General features: G+C 35.9%; 1 protein-coding gene across 6 annotated transcripts in view; it reads left to right on the top strand.

Annotated features, from left to right (window-relative positions):
- CEP192 (centrosomal protein 192) overlaps positions 1-20,344 on the top strand; it is a 131,031-nt gene that overhangs the window by 49,823 nt on the left and 60,864 nt on the right. For 5 of the 6 annotated variants that reach the window (XM_042909422.1, XM_042909421.1, XM_042909425.1 and 2 more), the window contains 6 exons: positions 4,708-4,772; positions 5,425-5,634; positions 7,602-7,728; positions 9,369-9,487; positions 15,451-16,273; positions 16,368-16,494. In XM_042909422.1, the coding sequence (XP_042765356.1) occupies positions 4,708-4,772; positions 5,425-5,634; positions 7,602-7,728; positions 9,369-9,487; positions 15,451-16,273; positions 16,368-16,494 (1,471 nt within the window). The remainder of the gene's footprint in view (positions 1-4,707; positions 4,773-5,424; positions 5,635-7,601; positions 7,729-9,368; positions 9,488-15,450; positions 16,274-16,367; positions 16,495-20,344) is intronic. The other variant, XM_042909424.1, reaches the window with a different exon arrangement.

The raw sequence follows: 20,344 nt of genomic DNA, 5'->3' as shown, positions 1-20,344 counted from the left end.
GCAGATAGTCTAATGTAGCTAGCATTTATGACAAGATATAGGAAGGGGAGAGTAATAAAAGGTGAAGAGGTGAAGCTAGAAAGGTATAAAGTAGGGCCAGGGAGTGGGTTGAGCTTTGACTACCATGTTGGAGTTGAGGCTTGTGTGGTAAGCTGTAGGTAGCCACTGAAGACTTGATTATCCAACTACCTTTGTGAGTCATCTTCTGGTACTGATGGACAGTTGAGTGGGAGATTCCTTAGGATGTTGTAGAAATCTAGGTGTCACAGAATGAAAAGCAAACAGCTGGTGAAAGACCTGGCAATAAAATGGTTAGGATTTGGTGACTGGATTTCAGGAGATAGTAGGAAGGCAAGAAAAGATTGAAGTTTGTGGTCTGAGTTATTTGGGAAAATGGCAATACCATGAACTGAGATGGGAAAATCAGAAGAGATTGTAGAATTTTGGATAATTGTGGTTTGTGGTGGAGATATTCGGTAGTTGGAAGTATAAACCAGGAATTGGAAGTTAAGTTACAGCTAAAGCTTGCTCAATGACATCTTGATTTAGGAAGAACAAGGGGGTACAGACTGGATAGTGGATAGTTGTACAGCATGGAGCCCAGTGTGGGGCTAGAACTCACGAACTATGAGATCATGACCTGAGCCGAAATCAAGAGTTGGAGGCTTCACTGACTGAGCCACCCAGGCGCCCCTAAAATAAATTCTTTAATTCCAAGACATAGAAAAGCATATAAAATATTCTGACATTTGCATCACTTAGAAAGTGAGTGGTCATGGAATTCTCATGTGCAACTGGTGGGAATGTAAAGTGATAGAACCATTTCGGAAACTTGTCTAGCAGGAGCTTTTGGAGGTGAACTTTATGAACTTCATACTTGAGGACCCAGTAATTCTGCACCAGAGTTATATATCCAGTGTACAGGTATATGGTTAACCAAAAGATCTACACTGAAATATTCATAGCAGCATTATATGTTTATCTCCAAATTAGAAACTCCCTAATTCTCATTAATGATAGAATGGATTGTGTTTATTCATACATTGGAGTGCTATGTAGCAATGGGAATAAGTGATGTGTAGCTACTTGCAGCAACATGCATGAATTTCATACGTATGTAGGATGAAATAAGGCAGACTAAGGATACCTGCTATGTAGATCTATTTGTATATATTTTAAATGTACCCTGCCCTGTGGAGTAAGGATAGTAGTTACCCTTGGATGGGCATGTAGTGATGAGAAGGAAGCTCGAGGGGCCTTTTGGGGTGCTAGTAGAGTTCTCTTTCTTCGTCTGGGGTACTGATCTGGCTATACAGTTGTGTTTATTGAGTTGTACACTTATATATACTTTTCATATGTATATTGTGCTTTGGTGAATAGTTTTTAAAAATTAGTGATCAAACTGAGAAAAAATATTTGCTATTCATGTTACAGATTAAGGCCCATTTTCCTAGTAGTAAATAGTTCTAACAAACAATAAGAAAAAGACTAGCTACTCAATGTAGAATTGGGCAAAGGTTGTAAACAAAATTTATGGAAAATGAAATGAAAATGGTTGTTAAATATTCCAAAAAAGTTCACGGAACTTACTCATGGAAAGAAATGCAGAGTAAAACCACTCCATGATACTATTTTTCAGTTATTTCATTGACAGTGATCTAAAAATTTGGTACTATAACTATGTTGGCAACAGTGTGAAGAAAACAGGTATTATAGTACTTTAATAGGCACAGCATGTAGGTAGAGCAGTATTACAGCATCTAACAAAGTTACAAATGTACATACCAAACAGTTCTTTTGGGAACTTATTCTTCAATTATACTTGCAGAAATGGTATGTGATGTATGTGCAAGGTTATTACTTATACATTGTTTATAATCACAAAAGGTTGGAAGCAATGTGGATGTACAAAACAGGACTAACTAAATAAGGTACATCCATATAAGGAAATACATTGTGGTCATTAAAAAAATGGAAAAGGGCTCTTTAGGTGCTAGTATGGAGTAATCACTAAAATAAATTCTTTTTTTTTTTAAGTTTATTTATTTTTGAGGGAGCGAGCACGCACGGGGGTACAGAGACAGAGGGGGAGGTGGAATCCCAAGCAGGCTTTATCTACACTGTCAGCACGGAGCCCAGTGTGGGGCTAGAACTCTTGAACTATGAGATCATGACCTGAGCTGAAATCAAGAGTTAGCGCTTAACTGACTGGTGCCCCTAAAATAAATTCTTTAATTCCCAGACATAGAAAAGCACATAAAATATTCTGAAATTTGTGTAAAAAGGTGGAAGAAGGGAGGACACACATATTTGTAAATACATAAAATGGAAAGATTTTTTAAAAAGAAAGAAATGGATTGCAAGAATCCCTAGCTACTTGAACTCAAAAAGCAAATAGAGGGGCGTCTGGGTGGCTCAGTCGGTTAAGCGTCTGACTTCGGCTCAGGTCATGATCTCACGGTTCGTGAGTTCGAGCCCCACATCGGGCTCTGTGCTGACAGCTCAGAGCCTGGAGCCTGTTTTGGATTCTGTGTCTCCCTCTGTCTCTGCCCTTCCCCTGTTAATGCTCTGTCTCTCTCTGTCTCAAAAATAAATAAACGTTAAAAAAAAAAAAAAAAGCAAATAGATTCAAATCAGGATATCAGGAGCATTTTATCTATTGATTGCTTCTGGAGGTGTGGGATATGGGGTCAGGGATGAGGGGGAGACTTTTCAGTGTTGTATTCCCTTTTATGTCTTTGGTTAACTTCTGAAAACTCTTGTACACATGTGTACCTTTGCATTTTGAACTGTGTGGGTACGTTACTATTAAAGGAAAACTAAAATAAAAGAGATGTTTAACGAAGCCATCCTTGTGGTTCGGGAATAAACAATAATGAGCAGGTTGGAAAGGATAAGTAGCATGGATGTTAAAGAAATGGAGAAAATGATTATGGAAAACTATGGAAAAAAGTTTGATGGAAGGGAAGAGAGGATGAACTGGGTCAGGAAATCAGGGTCAGGGGAGCTGAATGCAGTGGAAGCATTTTTATAAGAAAGAGGAAGGGAATTTTGAAAATGTAAGAGGAGATATAATTCAGAAGAGGAAGGTGGGACCAAGGCGTAATTTCATAATGTCAGAATCATTTGAAACGAAAATTTATCTACTTAACAAACTTTATTCAGGAAGTTTACTTAAGAGATACGACTCCCTCTGCCCCATTTCTGTCTTACCCCTCTCTGACAGCTCCATGCATCTGATTCACTACATCACTTCAGCTTATGGCCTAGGATTTAAACATGGCCTGAGGCCTGTGATATATGTGCTGCTTCAAATTTTAGCAACTAACGTATTCAGGAGATATTTGAAAGGACTGGTTGAGATTTGGCAAAGAATTGGGCATAGAGTCTTATAAAAAATGAAGTTTTTTCATAATTGCTGACTGATTTGTGATGAGCATTCAAGGTAATGGTACTGTAGATTTTTCTTTAATTGAAGAATCTCTTAAAGTACAGGGAAAAAGTACTTAGGGATATGATAAACAGCTTTTGGAACTGTTTACTTAATGATTTAAAGAACATTCAGTATTTACCTCATTGAAGTAAATTGTTTTTCTGGGTTACCTTCATTAGGCCTGATTTCCTACTTTCCCTTCTTTGGCTGTTACATTTGGTTGACTGATACTTTTATGTTTTAAGGCAATGGTTTTTAACTTATTTGGAGTCATGGGCCCTACAGAGAATCTTCATAGAAAAACTTTTATGTGAAAGATTATATTTTTCATGTGATTTTGAGAGTTTCATGGTTGTCTTCATACCCATTCATAGACTGATAAGTTAAGGATGTGTTTTATAAAAAATGATGGGCTCACAAGGTAAAGGATGAACACTGTCCTAACAAGTAAGGATCTGAGCTATCTCTCATGTTCTTCTTTTCCTGATTGGAAATATTCTCCTGTTTCTATTTTCATTTGGTCTCTCAAGGTATTAATGTTGAACTGTCAGGTTTCCAAAAGGGCAGTTTGGATCTGATTAGCCCCTGATAGATAATGAGAGAGGGGGACATCTCTGTTGTTTGGGCCATGGTGGACACTTCTGGATTGCATGCACCCTTCCCATTTCAGCCATTCTCCTGAAGTACCAGGCAGAGGCCCAGCCTGGGCAGCAGGCAGGCAGAGAGCTTTGAGGGCAGATGTTGGGTGACCACTTGTTTCCAACTGTTCAGGCTGTGGGGTTTGCTGGGATGCGGAACTTTCCAGTCTAAAACTGAGACAGTCCTGGGCAAACAGGTGGTTGGGCACCCCAGCCCACCTCTTCACAATAAATTTAGAGAGTGGCTTGACGTCGTGATGGTTCAGATAAAATTTCACAGGTATTCATGGGCAGGTACCTTAAATCAGGTGTGCCAAAATCTTCAAAGGCTAAAGTTAATGTGAATCTTCTACAAATAAAAAGCTTACATTGTAAAGCCCCTTTGGTTAATTAAGTTAGGGCAAGTTAGTAACTGATAAAAACACTAACAGTAGAATGTTCATTACCAAAACTTAGAGAATCACAGACTTACATACTTAATACAGATGCATCAGTTGCATGATGAAAGCTTTCATATACTTTTTTTTCAAATTTATTTCTGTATTTCATCTTCCTAACTAGATAAGTTTTATTTATCTGTTGGTATTTAATTAGGCATTAGTATAATTTAATTATATAAACTGATTCTCTTTTAAGCTGAAGCATTGGATTTGATTGCACAAGATGAAGAGGAATTTAATAAAGAGCATCAATTTATGCAGGTTTGTATTTTATTGGCATTAACCAAAGTTTAAAATATACCTGTATTCTTTCTGGATAGATACATAGTTTTATAGAATTGTATCTTATTTGCTCATGTTTAGACAATTTCTGCTCTTTCCTTCATACCCTCAATTATTAATTGAAAAAGAACTGACATACTAAGTGTTTAATTCACTTAAAATCACCCTAATAGGCTTCAAAGATCTCTCTATAGTTTTTAACCATGTTTTTTTAAAAAAAAATTTTTTTTACATTTGTTTATTTTTGAGAGACAGAGACAGAACACAAGTGGGGGAGGGGCAGAGATAGAAGGAGACACAGAATCCGAAGCAGGCTCCAGGCTCTGAGCTGTCAGCACAGAGCACGATGTGGGGCTCGAACTCATGAACCGTGAGATCATGACCTGAGCTAAAGCTGGATGCTCAACCAACTGAGCCACCCAGGCGCCCCTTAACCATGTTTCAAAATGAAGTAATGCTATGTAAAGAAATTAAGCTGCTTTATTTATTAGCTGCTTGAGCTTGAGGTTTGTCCAAATTTTTAAAAAATTAAAATGCTTAAATTTTCTTAGTTAAATTTTTTTATTTTTGCATGTTAGAAAAACAGAAACCTTGCTGGGGAAATAAAATGAAACAATAACTTTCTCCCTAGGAAGAAAATATAGATGCCCAAAACACTTCAGCTGCACTAGGGGATACGTCTTGGGGAACTTCAATTAATTACAGTTTGTTGAGAAAATCACTTAGCACATCAGATTTGGACAAAGATGATGCCAGTTATTTACGCCTGTCTTTAGGAGAGTTCTTTGCTCAAAGATCTGAAGCTCTTGGTTGCCTTGGTGGTGGTTACAATGTGAAAAGAGTAAGTATGATACGTGCTACAAGTGGTTGAATTCACCAGACCTTATACTTGGAATGGTATGATGGTATTAGCTACAGCATAGTATCTTTACAGCAGGGATAGAATAGGGACATGTTAGGACTGTGGTAGATAGGTTAGGTTTTATAGTCGGTCAGACCCTGACTCCGGTCCTAGTTCTACCTTTTAACTAATTCTGTGACACGGAACAATTTATTTAACTCCTCTATGTCTTAATTTTCTAGTTTTTAAAATCCAGTGCTATTTTATAGGGTTTCATAAGAATTAAGTGTGATGGGACACACAAAGCAGTTAGCACCAAGATTAACTTGGAGTAAGTATTCAATACTGGGTAGTTGATGCTGCTATTGTTACATCATTAGTTGATGGGAAGAAATCGAGGATTGATATTTTCTTTAACCTCTTATCTGAAAACATGTTTTGAAATATAGGAATGTTTTTGTTTAATAAGTGGCAATACATGTAAAAATTTGAAAATGCAACAGTGGTAATTTCTATGAAGGATGCTAAGGAGAAGGAGTTGCTATAGCTGTGGTGGTCAGGGGTGGCCCCTGAGGAGATGTTACTGAGCTGGGACCTAAATGATGGGAAGGAGGCAGCTGCCAAAAGATATGGAGGCAGAGTGTTCCAAGCAAGGGGAGACCCTCTATGTGAAGGCTTGGAAGTAGGAACTAGAAGTGGCCTGTGGAGGATCAGAAAGCACAACAGTGGAGCTAATGTGAATGGGGGAGGGGGGTGGGGTGATTGAATGGTAGAAATTGGGCCAGATCATGTGGGATCCTTGTAGGACTTGGGTGCATCTGAAATGAACTGGGAAGAAGTGCTTAGAAGCAGGGAGCAACTTTGTCATGGTGCCAGCCTCATCTCCATGTGTGAAATGATGCTATTATATATGGAGCCTGGGTGGAGAGGGTCAGTGAACCAAAAAGGAGGAAGAGGCTTAGCACGTGGGAAGAGATACGGTGAAGGCCGGGGTCTAGAATGATAATAGGGACACAAAAAAATCAAGGATTCAAGATTTCTTTTGGAGGTAGAGTCAAAAGGCTTGATAAATTCCGTATAGGGAGTTGGGTTATTGGAAGGAGTGGTTATTAAAACTGGATTTCACTAACAGTATAATTTGAAATAATAGCCATGGTATTAGAACTGAAAGTTGAATTACAGAACTTAAATTTGAAACTGAACTGTGGGTCCTGTCTGTGTAGTGAATTAAAAAATGAAAATAAATGCTTTAGAGAGACAGGATTAACATCCTGCCTGGATCGATTTTTTACATTAGGGGAGAAGTTGAAGAGTTAATGAATTCCTTCTTACTAAATAAAGCACCAGGTCATGGAAAAATAGATCTATCATTTGGAGTTTCTGTTTTCATTTTAGTTATGAAATGTTACTTGCATTCAGGTTGTTGGATCAAGGGAAGAAATTCCCAGGTAAAGATCAGTGGAAAATTGAGTGCATTTAATGAATTTACATTTCAGTTCTATCACGTGAAAGTTCTATAATAAAGACAAGTGGGAATTCCCGGCTCATTAAAAGATTTTCAAGGACGTAGTGTATAAAATAAATATCCTTATACTGTAAGTTCCAGGAAGGCAGGAAATTTTGTCTTTTTTTCTCATTGACATGTCACCCTATGATTAATAGTGCTTGACACAGTAGGTGCTCAATAATAATTACTGAAGGAACGAAATGTCATTTCTAGGTTGTTTGAAGTTGGATTTCTTAATAAGAGCGACTTATTTGACATATTAGTTTTGATGATTGAAGATGGCACTAAGGAAATAAAACTAGACTTTTAAATTTTATCTCTAGTAATTTAAGTTTAAATGAAAAGAACAGAATTATTTTGTTGAATTCATTTAGTTAGGTTACCCATAATAAAATAAAATAGTCTAGAATTTCTCAAAGTAGTTGAAATTAAGGAAATAATTCACATGTTTATTTTGTAGCCATCATTTGGTTATTTTATTAGATCACCAGAGAAGAGAGAACCTGTTGCTCTCTTAAGAAAATCTGATGTATCAAGAAGTAATTTGGAAAAAGAAACGGCTCATGTTAACCATGATGTATTTTCAGGTAATGGATTAAATGAAGGAGTTTTTAGTGACCTTTTTTTTTTTAACCTATAAATTAGTGGTTGTGTGATCATATTCTTTATGAGTGAAAATGTATACATCACCTTGGATTTTGTCACTATTAGTCACAGATTTTATCCTTCTATCACCCCACATTGCCTTTTTTATTTATTTTATTTATTTTGTTTAATGTGTGTTTATTTTTGAGAGACAGAGGCTGGAGAAGAGTAGAGTGAGGGAGACAGAGGATCTGAAGCAGGCTCTGGATTGACAGCAGAGAGCCTGATGCAGGACTCGACCCTACGAACTGCGAGATCATGACCTGAGCCAAAGTCAGACTCTCGATTGACTAAGCCACCCAGGTGCCCCCCCCCCCCCCCCCGCCACTTTGCCATTTTAATCAAAAGTGAAAACAAGTCAGCCAAAACCCACCTAAACCCTTTTGTAAAAAACCCAAAGTAAATAAAATATAATCTGTTCAAATGGGCTAGTTAAATTGGCCTATTAAACTACTGAGTTAAAAAAAAAAAATGGGGGCGCCTGGGTGGCGCAGTCGGTTAAGCGTCCGACTTCAGCCAGGTCACGATCTCACGGTCCGTGAGTTCGAGCCCCGCGTCAGGCTCTGAGCTGATGGCTCGGAGCCTGGAGCCTGTTTCCGATTCTGTGTCTCCCTCTCTCTCTGCCCCTCCCCCGTTCATGCTCTGTCTCTCTCTGTCCCAAAAATAAAAAAACGTTGAAAAAAAAAAAAAAAGAAAGAAAGAAAAAAAAAATGAACTACTTAGTTAATGAACTGTAGCTATCATATTCAGGTAGACTTTTGGTTAAAAAGCTGTTTGAGATTTGGGGGTGCTTGGATGGCTCTGTCAGTTAAGTGTCTGACTTCAGCTCAGGTCATGATCTCACGGTTCCTGGGTTCTGGCCACATGTCGGGCTCTGTACCAACAGCTCAGAGCTTGGAGCCTGCTTTGGATTCTGTGTCTCCCTCTCTGCCCCTACCCCACTCACACTCTGTCTCTATCTCCCTCTCTCTCTCTCAAAAATAAATAAACATTAAAAAATTTTTTTTAAAAAGCTATTTGAGATTTGGACTATGATAGTCTCTAAGTATGATTAATATCCATGATATATATTTAAAATCAGACTTTCTTGGTTAACATACAATTATCGAACAGCTACTTTTTGCTAGGGTGGTGCCTGGTGCTAACATCATATAAAATTGTACAAAATACGCTCCAGTCCTTAAAGAGCCTGTCTTCCAATAGAGGAGTTGGGATAAAGAGGCTGTATATATAATTAGTTGATTTTCTATTATTGTAAGGAATACTCATTTTTAAATTCAGCTTATTATATATTTGTGAAATATTTAATTAATTGAAATATTAATTGAGTTTGTCAGTATTTGCAAAGGAGAGATTGAAATCCACGATCTTCAAAGTTTAAAGTTGGCAGAAGCAAATTAACAATGCCCTGGTGCTTTGTCTTAGCGACTATACATTTAAACAGTTTTTGTGAAGATGACTGATGTTGAGGTACAAAGACTTCTTCCTTGGCGGTTAATCATGTTGAGTGGTCCTTATCCCACAGATTATTTTTGTGAGATAGTATATAGATGTAAGTTGAATTATTGTGTATTTTCTACAGGAGACCTAAAAGCACAGCTAAGTGAAGAATCAGTTACACTTCAGGCTGAAGAACTGGAGAGTATTTCACAAGTGGATGAAAGTGATGTGACATTAATGGCCAGTAACAGCAAAATAGAGGTATCTTAAGCATTCCATGGAGGAAAACTAAAACCACATTGTCATAGTTCTTGTGTAAGATCAACATAAGGTCACATGAGAAAAATACATGCAGTACAACATGGTTGGGGTTTTTTGGATTCAGTTTTATTATAAATGTCCTTTGATGTTTAATAGCATTTTAATCAATGTATAATAAATATACATGCTACATACCTACATACCTACTAAACATAATAAACATACATAAATTTGTTTATAAAGCAAACTGAGAGTCAATGAGTTATCACAATTTACACACCTTTGTACATTCCAGATCAAAAAAAAGAACATTGCTAGTAGCCCAGAAACCATTTTTATGCCCCTTCTGAATGCTACTCCTCTTATCTTGACTCTAACACTGTATTAATTTTGCCTGTTTTTGAACTTTATGTACAAGAAATCATATAGCATGTATTCTTTTTCTTTGATTTTTTTTTTCACTTGTGTTTGCTAGATGCAACTATGTTGTTAAGTATTAATAGAAGCTTATTTTCATTACTATATAGTATTCAGTTGCTATGTTCATTAGACATGTCAGACATTTGGGGTCTATCTTATGTCAATATGATACTGTTAAAATACTGTGGCTTTATAAGTTTTGGATAAGTCCTCTCTTCTCTTACTTTTCTTTTAAAAGTATTTTGGCTGTTGGCCCTTTGCATTTCCATATATATTTTAAAATCAGATTGTCACCTTCAGTAGACCAACCAACCAGCAACACTATTGGACTTTTAATTATGGTTGTGTTTTATCTTAGAACAGTCCAATTTACATCTTTATAATACTAAATCTTCTAATTCATGAAAATTATATATTGTTCCACTTAGGTTTTAATTTTTCTCTGTATTTTATGACTTGTATGTGTGTGTGTGCGCAGAGATTTTTGCACATCTTTTGTTAAATTTCTTGCTAACTTATTGAAATAATACTTTTTTTGAAACAAACAATATTTTAATATTATCTTTCTTTTTTTTTTTTAATATATGAAATTTATTGTCAAATTGGTTTCCATACAACACCCAGTGCTCATCCCAAAAGGTGCCCTCCTCAATACCCATCCCCCACCCTCCCCTCCCTCCCACCCCCCATCAACCCTCAGTTTGTTCTCAGTTTTTAACAGTCTCTTATGCTTTGGCTCTCTTCCACTCTAACCTCTTTTTTTTTTTTTTTTTTCCTTCCCCTCCCCCATGGGTTTCTGTTAAGTTTCTCAGGATCCACATAAGAGTGAAACCATATGGTATCTGTCTTTCTCTGTATGGCTTATTTTAATATTATCTTTCTTAACTCCATTCTTCCTTTTTGTAGCTAAACAGAAATACATGTTATGTATATATATAATTTTTTTTCTATGTATGCAGTTTTATCATCTAAGAATAACAACAATTTTGTTCCTTTCTGGTTTTGATACCTTCATTTCTTTGACTAGCTAACCTGACTACACCTCAAAATTGTGTTGAAGAGAAGTGCTGATGTTGGGGTTTCCTGACAGGGTGGGAAAGCTCTTCAGTATTTTATTTGTAAATTGGAAATGTGCTGTAGGGTCTTTTTTTTTTTTTTATCATTGATTTTTAAAATTCCCTTCTAATATTTGTCTCCTAGTTTGTTTTTAACTTGTAAAGAGGTTGAATCTTGTCAAATGCTTTTTTGTATCTATCAAGGTAAACATAAGCTTTTTTTTTTTCTGGTAATGTGGTGAATTACATTAAATAGTTTTTTAATATTATACCGTTCTTCTACACTTGGAATAAACTTTACTTGGGTTATGATCCACTGTCTTTTTTATAGATCACTTGGATTTGGTTGGCTAATGGTCTATTTAGAATTTTGCATCTGTGAGAGAATGCCTTTTTGGTTTTGGTATCAAGGTTTTGATGGTCTCATTTTTTCTCTTTTTCCAGAAGAGTGTAAGATTGATGCTATTAGATTTTGGTAGAATACATTGGTGAGATCCTCTGAGTCTGGAGTTTTCATTAATACTTTTTAATTGCTGATTCAATTTCTTTAATAGTTACAAGACTATTCTGATGTTTAAAACTTGTGTCCATTTCTGGGTGCATGGGTGGCTCGAGTTGGTTAAACGTCCAATTCTTTGTTTCAGCTCAGGTCATGATCTCACAGTTTGTGGGTTTGAGCCCTGCTTCGGGCTCCACTATGATAGCTGCTTGGGATTTTTCTCTCCCTCTCTCTGCTCCTCCCTGTTCTCATTCTCTCTCTCTCTCAAAATAAATAAACCTAAGAAAATTGTGTCCATTTTAATAAAATTTAGTTTCCTAGGAGTTTTAACCTTTCATCTAAACTTGAGAGGCACCTGGGTGGCTCAGTCAGTTAAGCGTCCGACTATTGGTTTCAGCTCAGGTCACGATCTCACATTTCTTGAGTTCGAGCCCCACATTGGGCTCCATGCTGATAGTGCTGAATCTGCTTGGGATTCTCTCTCTGTCTCTCTCTCTGCCCCTCCCCTGCTGTCTCTCTCTGTGTCTCTCTCAAAATGAATAAATTAAAAAAAATTTTTTTTAATTAAATAAATAAACTTGAAAATATATCACTCCATAATATCCTCTTGTGATTGTTTAATACGTTAGGTTCTTAAGTGATGTCTTCTTTGTTATATATTGGTTCTTTTGCCTCTCTCTTTTTTCCCTTAGTAATTCTTACCAGATATTTCTTGATTTTATTAACTCACTAATTTTATTCTCTTTCTGTTCATAGTTTTTGGTCTTTGTTTCCTTCCTCATATTCTCTGTGGATTTAATTTGTTGTTTTTTTAACTTCTGGAAATGAATACTTAGCCTAATTTTTCTGCTTTTCCTACATAAACATCTGATGATCTAAATTTCCCTGAAAGCTGGGATTTTGTTGCATCCCATTCTATTTTTTTTATCACGTTTTGATATGTCATACTGTCTTTATTAGTCCGTTTAATGTATTTTCTAATTTCTCTGGTCCATTGGTTTTTTCAAGTGTATCGCTTAGTTTCCAAACATTTGAGGATTTTCCTAATTTTAAAATATTGATTATAGGCCTGGTTGTACAGTAGTCAGAGAAATTTGGGTTTTAGTCCTTTGAAATTTATTGAGACATGTTCAATTTTTGAAAATACTTTCTATGCACATGACAGGAATGCCTGTGGTGTGATCTTTGGTTGCTCTCTTCTGTATATTTTATTTAGGTGAAATTTACAAAATCATGGTGATCAAATGTATCCTTAAAATTATTGTGCTTGTTCTTTCAGTTACTTAGATATTATAAAATCTCACCCTATTATTATGGATTTGTCTGTTATTCATTATGAATCTGGCAGTATTTGCTTGACAAATTTCGAGGCTATGTTTTTAGGTATGTACAAATTAGAATTGTTTCTGGTGAATCGAACCTTCTGTCATTGTGCATGACTGCCTTTGTCTTTAGTTATGCATTATGCTTTAAGCCTAATCTGATATTAATATAGGTAATACCAGCTTTCTTTCTTTAGTGTTTAATTATTTAGTGTTTGCGTATTGTATCTTTTTTATTTTGCTTTTTAACCTTCTATATCTTCATATTTTAGATGTGTCTCTTAAAAGTACATAGAATTGGGTTTTATTTTTCAACCAGTTTCACAGTCATTCTTTCTTTCTTACATTTAATGGAATTACCAATATATAGGCATTTAATTCTGGTCTTTTTATTCACTTTCATTCTTTTTTTTGGTATATTCTTGTGGATTTTTTAGAAGTATTTTTTTATATTACTCCAGTTTCCTCCCTTTATTAAGTTGGTGATTGTATATTCTTTTCCTGTTATTTTAGTAATTACCTAAGAAATTATAACCTGTTTTCTTTGATTACTAATGTTTAATAAAAATTGAAATTTGTTCTTTTTCTTACCTCTTAGTTAACAGGACCAAAAAACACTGTTTATTCCACTTCAGTTTTACAAGTTACTATTGTTTTATATTTTAAATCTCTATATAAACCCTATAAGCCATTTGATGAAGGTTGTGGTGACTGCTATTATATATAAAACCAATATGCATCTCTGACTATCCATCTGAGATTTTATTTTGCTTGAAGAATATCCTTATAATTTCTTTTAATAAGGGTCTACTGGTAATGGATTCTGTTTTTATCTCTAAAAAATATCTTTATTTCACCTTCATTCTTAAAGCATATTTTTGTTTAGTATAGACTTCTATGTTAAAAGCAACTTTTAGCAATTTGAATATATTATTTCACATTTCATTCTTATTGCTAACTTTATTAAAGATAATATATCTTACCTCTGCCTTCTTTAAACATTTTTATCTTTGGTTTTTAATCTGTTTTGCTGGGATGTGCTTAGATACCTTTTGTTTTATCCTGTTTGGGGTTTCTAGGCCTTCTTGAATCTTGGGTTGTTGACTTTCATAAGTTTTAGAAAATTTGCAGCCAGTTTATCTTCAAATAAACTTTTTGTTCTATTTCTCTCCTTTTTCTTTTGAGAGTTCAGGTACAGGTATGTTAGACTTTCTCAGAGTATCCCTTTTTCCTGTTCTCTCTGTTCTACTGTGTATTTTCTGTTACTTTCTCTTTTATGGTTCATTCTGAATATTTTTTCAGACTTCTAAGTCTCATTCTTTTTTCACTTAAGTCCAAGTTGTTGTTAAATCTATCTACTGGGTTCTTAATTTGTTATTGTATTTTTCAACTATATAATCTAATGTGTATTTAGTTCTTTATAATTTCTAGTCCTCTGTGTTCTCAATATTGTCTTTTATTTCCTTAAGTATAATTTTAGATCTTATGTTTTAGATTTAGATGTGTTTTAGATTCTGATAACTCCATTTTCTGTATATCCCCCATGGGTCTGTGTCTCTGGGATTTGGGTCACTTTATCTTGGAACATCATGTGTCATTCATTGATGGAGGGGTGTATTTTTACAGGAAAAGTTATTGAAATAATTTGAGGCCATGGGAGTTATAATCTTCTAGACAGGGTTTATGTTTGCTTCTGACATGAATGAGGAATGCTAGCAATCTCAGATCATTTTAGTCTAGTTTCTGAGATTGAACTGATTGGAGCCTGGCCCTCAGTCCTTATGAGAACCAGTCTAATTTTGGTTTCCCTTTTCTCTAGGGTGTAGTCATTTGTGGTCTCATACTAAAGCATGGATGTTTTACAGGGCTACACCCTCCCCCTCATTATTGGTCGACAGTGAACTCTTTTTATACCCTCACCACCATAAGAACAGCTTTGCTGAGCTGCTTCTTAAAGTCGTGTCCACAGCCTTTTCTTGAAACAGTAGATCCCCATAGGGAAGAGCGTCCTCATTACTGGCTTCACCTCTCTGGGATTGTTGCTTCTTTTGGATTCTGACCCCATCGTTTTTGTTTCTTTTTTAGCTCTCCAGTGCCTTCTAAGAGAAGCTTCTGGATATGCTCTCCAGTTCTAATTGTTCTCAGCCAGAGTTGGTTTCCATCATTTAGTCTGCTATTATTGGAGATAGAAGTCTTAACTTGCATTTTTGTATTAAATACATCTGTGTTTTTTGCTGTTAGTTCCATTTCCATTGTTTGCCCATGGTTCCTATTTGTGTCTTCTTAATAAGTAATTCCAATGGTTGAATGAAATTGCCAAGAATTATGCTTGGAATCACAATGGCTCAGTGATTTCTCAATCTCAGTATCTTAATTTTTTTGTTTTAAATTACTGTCTGGTTCAGTTTTAACATCTTTTTAGCATCTCTTTAACTCCTGAAGATTTTTTTTTTTTTTTTGGACAATTGATAATCTAATTTTGTGGGTAAACCAGGACTCCGTAAGTAAAGTTGATAGTAGCTGTCTTTTTAAGTTACGGTATTAATTGGTATTACCATTAATTTCTTGTTGCTATTAAATCTTATGTAATGTCTAAAGATTAAATTAATATGTACATGTTCATGGAAAGGAGGTAAATTTATCTGATGTGAATTTTCTCATTTCTAGGACACTTCCTTCATGAGTAGCAAACCCCAAAGATACAAAAGCAAGCCACCTGCTGGTGGTGATTCTGTACTTAGGATAAGCACCATTGCTTCAGCCATTGCAGATGCATCAGTGAGTACTGATCCTTCCCAACTTGCTGCCATGATCAAGGCACTTTCAAATAAAACCAGAGAGAAGACTTTACAGGAAGACGATAAACAAAAGGACTATTCCATTGTGTCTCAGTTTGTGCCTAATGATACAGAAAAAAGTAATGGATCCAGCATGTTTGATATGGAGAAATACCTTAAAAAAACAGAAGTTAGTAGGTGTGAAGGTGGGCTGGAAAACTTTTCAAGAGCTGGTGTGTCTGATATTTGGGATTTATCTTTACCAAAAGAACAGACTACACAAGATATCCATACAGTGGACTTAGATGCTGCTAATATAAGGGAACCAGAAAAAAATACAGCATGTACTTTTTATGGTGAAAATGGAGAGCACAAGAATCAAGAATCATTTAGAGCAAGCTCTCCAAATTCAATTCTTACAAATAGAAAAGAGAGTGAAAGTGCAATAGTTGATGTGAAGACATACCCTATTGATAACAAATTACCAGATATTGGCAATCACAAAACAGCCACCTCAGTATGCACTCCAATACCTAATAATTATTCCTTAGTAAAGAACCCCAGAGTAGCATCCGTTTGGATGTCAGAAGAGTGTGAAGAAATACAAAATAATAGAGAAAATCAGAGCCAAAATGAGTATCTTAGTGAAGGAAGCAACAGTGAAAAACATGTGACTTTTGGAAAACATTCCATAATTGCGCCTAAAAATGTTGGTAAGTGTCGAAGTAATTGGTCACATTTCCAAAATTGCACACAAGTGGTGTATTTTGTTGTTGTTCTCATTGGAAAATAACACCTTTCTGGTAGATTTGAAAAATCACTCTCCTGAGCATGGTGAACACAGCTCAGAGGACGACCAGGAAAGCTTCAGACCTTCCTCCTCTCCACTGAGTCATTCTTCTCCTAGTGAAATATCTGGAACAAGTTTATCAGGGTAGGTGCTTACCTTTTGTTTTTCTTTTTCTTTAATAAAAATATATGTTCAGTATAAGAAAATTAGAAAAAGTGTGAAGAAGAAAAATAATCATTTATAGGTTCATTTCTCAGAGGTAAGTATTGTAAATACTTGTGAATTTGTTTCAAGCCATTTTTCTGTGTAAATTCTTATTCACTTATTATGATGATTCTTTGTATATTTAAGAGGAAATTAGTATGGATTGGATTAGGAATGGATTATTTGATGGCTCTGGTGGATAGTGGTAGATACTACAACATTTTACTGTGTTTTGCCAGTTAATTGTATTGTTTGTTTGCCATTTTAATGATACAGAGATGAACAACCTTGCCCTTGATTTTTTTTTTTTTCTGTGTTTTGACTGATTTCTTAAGGATAGATCTCTAGAAGAGAAATTACCAGGTCAGGAAATTATTAGTGAATTATTTTCTGAATAGGTCTTAAAGACTTGCATTCTCACCATCAGTCATGGTAAGAGTATCCATTTCACTGTTTTCTTATCAGCATTAAAAATTTTTTTTTTTTAGTGTTTATTCATTTTTTGATAGAGCGCGAGTGGGGGAGGGGTAGAGAGAGAGGGAGACACAGAATCCAAAGCAAGCTCCAGGCTCTGAACTGTCAGCACAGAACCTGAGTGGGGCTCGAACTCACAGACCGTGAGATCATGACCTCAGCTGAAGTCAGACGCGCAACCAACTGAGCCACCCAGGTGCCCCTTATTATCAGCATTAAATAGCTTAAAGTTTTGGATATTTTTTTTTTATCTTGTAGTGTTAATTTGATTTTTTAATACTAATGAGATTGGCAAATAATTTTTCAAGGGTTAGAAGAAGAATCATAGTATTTCATAGGTTTTAACTCAAGCCAATTTAACCATCAAGTTTTAAGAACATTTTGAAATGTAATTTTTTTAGGGGTGCCTGGGTGGCTCAGTTGGGTAAGCATCCAACTTTGGCTCAGGTCACGATCTCACAATTCATGGGTTCGAGCCCTGCATCTAGGCTCTGTACTGACAGGTCAGAGCCTGGAACCTGCTTCGGATTTTGTGTCTCCTTCTCTCTTTGCCCTCCCCTCTGCCGCCCCCACTTGTGCTCTGTCTGTCTGTCTGTCTCTCTCTCTCAAAACAAATAAACATTTAAAAAAATTTTTTTTAATAAATAAAATGCAATTTTTTTAAAGTGCCATAATTTGCATTATATACATATATAAGTATATGTGTATGTATAATTTTTGAAGAATGTAAATTTACTGCTTTGTGAAATGTATGTATATGTAGTTATGTGTAGATGCACTCCTGCGCCTCTGTATATTTCCCTTCATTACTGTGTTCCTTGTCTGCCTAGTTCCCCAATGCCTTCACCAGGGAGCTGCTGTTATTAGTTTCTTAGGTATCTAGAGTTTCTTTATGCATTCATAACCAAATATGAATATATATTCTTGTTGGCATCACTTTTTATACTCAATATAGGGTCCTTTACACACTCCTCAATGTTTTGCTATACAAGGTTACTTTTGTTATACAAGCCTCGTCTGTATTATAGTCATTTTGTTCATGTGAAATAGATACATGTGAAATAGATATATGTAGGATACATGCCCATAAATGAGATTATTGAATCAAAGAGTATTTGCATTCATGTTCATATTTAAATTAGTACAACCACTCCATAGAGATTGTATTGCTTTAATTTTCCCACCAACAGTTTGAGAGCCTGTTTTCCCACAGCCTCATCAGCAGAATGTTTATAAAACTTTTTGATGGTTGATATTTTGATAGGTGAAAAAAACAGTGTTTCAACATGACTTTAATTCATATGTTTTAGGAGTGATGGTGAGCATCTTTTCCTCTACATATGTGTTTCCATGAATAGATACTTTGTAGATACAAAGTATCTGATAGATACTGTAGATACAAAGTATCTCTTCATGTTTGTTGCTCATTTTTCTGATGATTTTTAGTCTTTTTTGTCTCCAATTGTAGGGGCCTTTGATGGTCCCTCCAATTAGGGGCCCTGTATTAGGGAGATGAATAGCCCTTTGTGATATTAGTTATAGTTCCTAGTCTTAAGAAGTTTTTTATTTCAGGGTGCTTGGGTGGCTCAGGTGGTTAAGCCTCTGACTCTTGGTTTCGGTTCAGGTCATGATCTCACAGTTCATGGGTTCGAGCCCCACATCAGGCTCTGTGCTGACAGCAAGGAGCCTGCTTGGGATTCTCTCTCTCCCTCTCTTTCTGGCCCTCCCACACTCATGCTAAAAAAAAAAAAAAAAATACTTTTTTTAAAAAAGAAGGTTTGTTTTGTTTTGTTTTGTTTTGTTTTTTTTACTTTGCTTGCATTTTCTGCCATATAGTAAGTTTACTATTAAATTTATACATTTTGCCTTTTATGGCTTTATGAAAGATCTTTTATATGTTTCTCTATGGAAGGATGTTAATAAACAGCAATTGAAAGATGTTAATAAACAGAAAAACTTGCCTAAACAGTAAAATTATAAAAATTTTCAATATTTAAAAAAATTTTTTTGAGTGTTTATTTACTTAGAGAGAGAGCAAGTAGGGCAGGAACAGAGAGAGGGAGACACAGAATCCGAAGCAGGCTCTGAGCTGTCAGCACAGAGACTGACATGGAGCTCGAACTCACGAGCCCTGAGATCATGACCTGAACCAAAGTTGGACACTCAGCTGACTGAGCCTCCCAGGCACCCCAGAAATTTTCAATATTTTGGAACAGGTTGAAATTGTATCTAATTTCAAAGTTAACTATTAAGTGTTTCTCTAACTGCCATTGAAGTTTTGCATACTCATCTGTAACGGTATGGGTAAGCTAGAGCTTAATATCAGTGGAGGGCTTAATAATTTCCAGTTTCAGTTATTCATATATAAGTTCATCTTGCAATACTTTTTCATATACACAGCCACCTCTTATTTAATGGTTCACATTTACAAAACATTAGAAGTCTCCAGCCCAACCATATTTGAAGGTCATCTGGCCCTGACTTGTCATGATTGATGTCATCCACCGATTTTTCTCCTACATCTCCTCCCTGATATTTGTAAAGTTATCGAGTATTTATCTTTGTATCATTAAATACGCTCTGCTTCTGACACTTGTTTTAACGGCTTTTAAATGATGTTCTTTGAGTTCCAGCTGTGTTAGTTTCCCATAGCTGCCATAACAGTGTCACCAACTGGGTGGTTTAACACAACACAAAGGTATTGTCTCATACTCTGTAGATGGGAATTTCAGGGCCATGTTGTCTCTGAAGCTTTTGGGGGAGGGGGGTGCTTGGCTGGCTCAGCTGGTATAGCGTACAACTCTTCTTATTTTTAGTTTTATTTTTAAAAAAATTTTTTTAATGTTTATTTATTGTTGACACAATGTGAGAGACAGGGAGGGGGGTGCTTGGCTGGCTCAGCTGGTGTAGTGTGCAACTCTTTATTTTGTTTTATTAAAAAAAATTTTTTTTAATGTTTATTTTTGAGACCATGTGAGAGAGTGCAAGCAGCAGAGGGGCAGACAGAGGGAGAAACAGAATCTGAAGTGGGTTCCAGGCTCTGAGCTGTCAGCCCAGAGCCTGATGTGGGGCTTGAACTCACAAACCGTGAGATCATGACCTGAGCCGAAGACGGACGCTTAACCAGCTGAGCCACTCAGGCGCTCCATATAGTGTGCAACTCTTGATCTCGGGCTTGTGAATTCCAGCCCCACATTGGGTGTAGAGATTACTTAAAAATAAAGAAGTCCTTAAACTGAGGCTTTTAGGGGAGGATCCTTCCTTACCTCTTCCAGCTTAGGGTAGTCCTGGGTGTCCACTGGCTTGTAGATGAATT

This window comes from Panthera leo, chromosome D3, assembly GCF_018350215.1.
Source record: "Panthera leo isolate Ple1 chromosome D3, P.leo_Ple1_pat1.1, whole genome shotgun sequence".
Lineage (NCBI taxonomy): Eukaryota > Metazoa > Chordata > Mammalia > Carnivora > Felidae > Panthera > Panthera leo.
Note: the sequence above shows the minus strand (reverse complement) of the source record. Positions and strands in the feature narration are given on the sequence as shown.